This window comes from Triticum dicoccoides, chromosome 2B (genome assembly GCF_002162155.2).
Source record: "Triticum dicoccoides isolate Atlit2015 ecotype Zavitan chromosome 2B, WEW_v2.0, whole genome shotgun sequence".
NCBI classification, from domain to species: Eukaryota; Viridiplantae; Streptophyta; class Magnoliopsida; order Poales; family Poaceae; genus Triticum; species Triticum dicoccoides.
Window position 1 is genome coordinate 17,317,960 of NC_041383.1, and position 4,295 is coordinate 17,322,254.

Sequence of the window (4,295 nt, forward strand, 5' to 3'; positions counted from 1 at the left end):
CACACACACACACACACACACACACACACACATGGACCCGTTCATGTATGTCTACTAGCCAATTTTGCTGAGGTGGCATAGACTAAATGAAGAAAAAGAGGGTCGAGTATCATATCATAATAAATTTATATGCATGACAATAAATGAGGTCATCAAAATACTAACACATGATACTATGCATGATGAAGATAGTATCATATACTAATAAAATATGCATGATAATGATGTTACAGGCAGCTTAAGAGAGATGTGTCCGATCTACCCATTTTATCGGAATCTAATTGATCCCTCATGCACCACATTAAAAGATACACATGAAACAAAAGTATCCTTCAAATTCGTAAGGCCCTTCCAAAGGTGGGAGTATTAGTTTGGCTTTCACAATCGTGAGTATTTCGCTCCAAATGCTTAAAGAGAGACTCCCAAACTCCATCCAAGGTTTTTCTTTTGAAAAGAAGGTTGAAATCTCCGGCATGTGCATCCAAGGATGCACACAACCATATTTATTATATTATTCAATAGTGTCAGACGAAACAAATACATGGATCTAACCCAAAGCCACCTTCTTGGCAACCTCTATCGCTACATCTAAAGCTTGGTGACGTGCCTTGACATCACACCATCTAATTTGATTGCCTTGCCAAGCCGTTCACGGCCAGCCGAGAGCACCAACTAGCTTAGCAAACCCTAAGCGCGCAACGCACGTGCACGCTCTAGAATCTGCCTTCGCCATCTTCCGCGGATCAACGCGTTGACCTTGACAGGTCCAACTGTCATCGACGCAAACATCGCCCCGCCCTCCAGACCCCTTTAGCCAACACTTGCTCCAAGAAAGTTGCCCTCATGAGGGTGAGAGGCTCCAGACACCTCCATTGCTTGATCCGAAACACCAAGATCAAGGGTTTCCCCCCGAAGCAGATGCATCTTCCATCCAAGTCCACGTGATGGTCTAACGCTACCACACCTCTGAGCTCCCAGGGGCCGAAGCTCCAAAACAGTGCCACTAAGGAGGTAAGCGACACCACACGCCACCATTGTCCAGTCCGGCAAGCCAAACTTAAGGATTCCCTCAGAGCTCCACAGGACCACCACCTTGACGATGCCCTCAAAGGAAGTTAGCAGCGGCTGTAGAACTCGCTACATCATCTGCAACGGCAGATCCGTCCCGCGAACCAGGGCATAGGCACAGGTCAGAGAAACCCACCAACGTAGGAGGAAGGACCGCATCGGGCTAGACAAATCAAGGCAAGTGACCCAGATCTGTCCAACCCAACCCAACCCAAGGTGTCGTCGCCAGCTGGAAGAAGATCTGGGGGCGCGTGCCATGGATCCGTCGCCACCACCTGCGGCCCGTCAATGCCGACATACGTCGCCCACAACCCTTGCAGTGAGAGGCCGCCGTCCGCCAGATCTGGCCGGAGCCATCTCGCCGTCACAAACCACCCATCACCACGCCTGTCGACACACTGTCACGGTGCATGCAAGCCAATGCACGCCCGCGCCGCGCCCATGCGAGAAGGAGCCGCCCTGTGCTGGCCCCTGCCTGCGAAGGGACAGGGATGCCCTGCCACTGCCGGCTCTGGTCGAGCTTCTCCCAGCCGAGCCATGTGACGATGGTGACGGGGGAGAAGGGAGATGAGGGTTGGCGGCCTTGATTTAGAATTCTTCCGCGTGGCACGCAGGGGCGGCGTGGGATGAGACGTCCACTTGCGCATGGCCTAACAATATTTTATGGCATCTTCGCTTAGTAGCTATACATCCAGCATTCTTATGGAAGTTACTATTTAACCCAGAGAGCTGGTCAAACACGCTAAGAATTCGCTTCATATTGATGGCTTTAGCCAAGTCATGTTCTACAAAAATAATTGTATCATGAGCATCTTGTAGACTAGACAGCTCGTCATGTACTAATTGAGGAATGAGGATTCACCTGGGCGTTTTAACACAGTAGACGCAGACACTCATATGTACTATAGACATGGACGCTCATATATATGCACATATATTCATTCCTTATAAATGCATGTATGCACACCCTATCTTTATGAGCACCTCCACTGAGCGGGCATATCATCTTGAGATTGATGAAGTTGCCATAGTTGACAGATCATCTCCTCCATTGAACACACATCGCTGTAGGCCTGAGATAAAACTAGGAATATGCAGCCAGCAATGCCAAGTTTAGAACGTGAACCCTGGTGGGTTGCTTCCACCAAAAGGAACCTAACGTCTGAGTTACTCTCGGTTTGCTAGTGAGGACCCACAGTTAGTAACCATCCTGTGTAGTACTCATCTTACACGTGACACTAGACCTATTCTTAGTTGCTACTATACTAGAAAAAATTACAGTTCCTAGTGATGCAGATGCCGGATGTGTGTCCGTTCATTGGTTTTGTATCGATTGATGCATCAATTTCTGGTTGCCAAATATTTATCACACCCTTAGTTCTGACCCATACCATTTCAGAATGAATCTTGTGAGCAACGACATGTACCTTAAAATGGCAAAAGCTGATTTCAGAGAATATCAAAGACTCTCCCGACTTGAGTGGAATGGCCTCAGAAAGTAAGTCACGGTCTATTTCCTCTACCACTCTATTCCAAGTGCAATCAATAAGCTAGTAAAGACTGCTATATTCTTAAATGAGATCGAGTATGCACAGGTGGTATTTCAGGAACCATCTGCAGAGGTATGGTGGGACTCCAAAGAGCGCGCTCACGGCTTACTTCTTAGCTTCAGCAAATATCTTTGAACCTAGCCGAGCAGCAGAGCGTCTAGTATGGGCTCGTGTGGCTGTGCTTGCTGAGGCGGTTACAGCTCACTTTCGACACATTGGGTATGTATGCAGCTTGCAGCCTCACAGTTTTCCCTCTCCGGAATCTTCTTTTAGTGATGATCGATGCAAAATGTGTGTGCAATTCATTGCAGGGGTCCATGCTATTCAACAGAGAATCTTGAAGAACTTATCAACCTTGTTTCATTTGACGATGCTTTTGGCGGTCTTCGTGAAGCTGTAAAATTGAACAAATCATTACACGTAGATATAGTTGTTGATATGATATTGAACTTTTACCAGATATGAAACGGCCAAATCTCTATTTTCTTTGGTAATTACAGTGGAAGCAGTGGCTCATGGCATGGACTGCAAAGGAGAGCCATGGATCCGTTGATGGAGATACATCACTGTTGTTCGTTCGCACCATCGAGATCGTCTCAGGAAGGATTGCTTCAACCGAGCAGAAACTGAACCGTTGGGATTATTCCCAGCTGGAGCAGCTCACCTCTTCCATCTGCCACAAGCTTGCCACAATAGGTCTTGCTCAGGTGCGTGTGTACATGCATTGCATCCATATATCCATCTGTGAAACTATAACCAAAAAATGTTTAATGGGGGGAAAACAGAATGGGGCAAGTATGGAGAACACAGAGGGCTTACACCGGCAAGTGGATTTGGAGATGCAAGAACTATCTTGGCGTGTTCATCAGGGTTGCCATGGCATCAACAGAGAGACCAGACAGACATTTCTCAACGTGGTGAAAAGCTTCTATTACTCGGCTCATTGCTCACCTGAAACAGTTGATAGCCACATCGCAAAGGTCATATTCCAGGATGTGATTTAGGAAGAACCCTCTTCAGTCCTCGTTGAAATTATTAAGCATGTTTTGTGATGGGTTCCGTCATGTTACATGTCTAAGAACCTGCAAGGACTGCACGTGAATACTTAGATGGAATAAAAATAAGGTTCCGAACAACATGATACATGCCTAAGTTGTACAAGCAGGTAACAGGCACTAGCTAGTGCACAAATGTTTACACACATCTTAATTGACGGTGCGACACTTTCAATTCACGTCATCATTATCTTTTTGAAATACTAGTGGTGTGGGCAAGAAAGCATACGTCGCCACTATTGCATTAACAGTACTGGAAAAATCACCGTTACCGAATTCTTTGTTGTTTGCCGAGTACCGGAACACGGGATCACGGTAAAAGACATGTAAGCCGAGTGTGGCTCTCGGCAGGCAGCAGGACACAGCACACGCCGGCAGTTGCTCCTGGTAAAATGTGCTCGGCAAAAAAAGAACACTCGATTTATTGGTGGTGTGTCAAAGACTCGACACGCCACTGGTTACTTACAGCGTGGGGTAAAGACACGCTATTGGTCTATTTTTGGTCACTGTTTCTCGTTTTCAGGCCCGAATATTTGTTTCTCGTTTTTGGGCCCCAATATTTGTGGCGTGGGCTTAGTCCGACGCCACTAGCTCGCCCTTTTTTTACTTAGGTAGAAACCTA

At 46.8% G+C, this 4,295-nt stretch overlaps 1 protein-coding gene across 1 annotated transcript in view; it reads left to right on the plus strand.

Annotated features, from left to right (window-relative positions):
• LOC119361809 (syn-copalyl diphosphate synthase-like) overlaps window positions 1–3,717 on the plus strand; it is a 9,799-nt gene extending 6,082 nt beyond the window's left edge. The window contains exons 10-14 of the mRNA XM_037626956.1: window positions 2,468–2,566; window positions 2,664–2,837; window positions 2,930–3,014; window positions 3,119–3,325; window positions 3,404–3,717. Of these exons, the coding sequence (XP_037482853.1) occupies window positions 2,468–2,566; window positions 2,664–2,837; window positions 2,930–3,014; window positions 3,119–3,325; window positions 3,404–3,622 (784 nt within the window). The 3' untranslated portion in view covers window positions 3,623–3,717. The remainder of the gene's footprint in view (window positions 1–2,467; window positions 2,567–2,663; window positions 2,838–2,929; window positions 3,015–3,118; window positions 3,326–3,403) is intronic.
• Window positions 3,718–4,295: the final 578 nt, after the last annotated feature.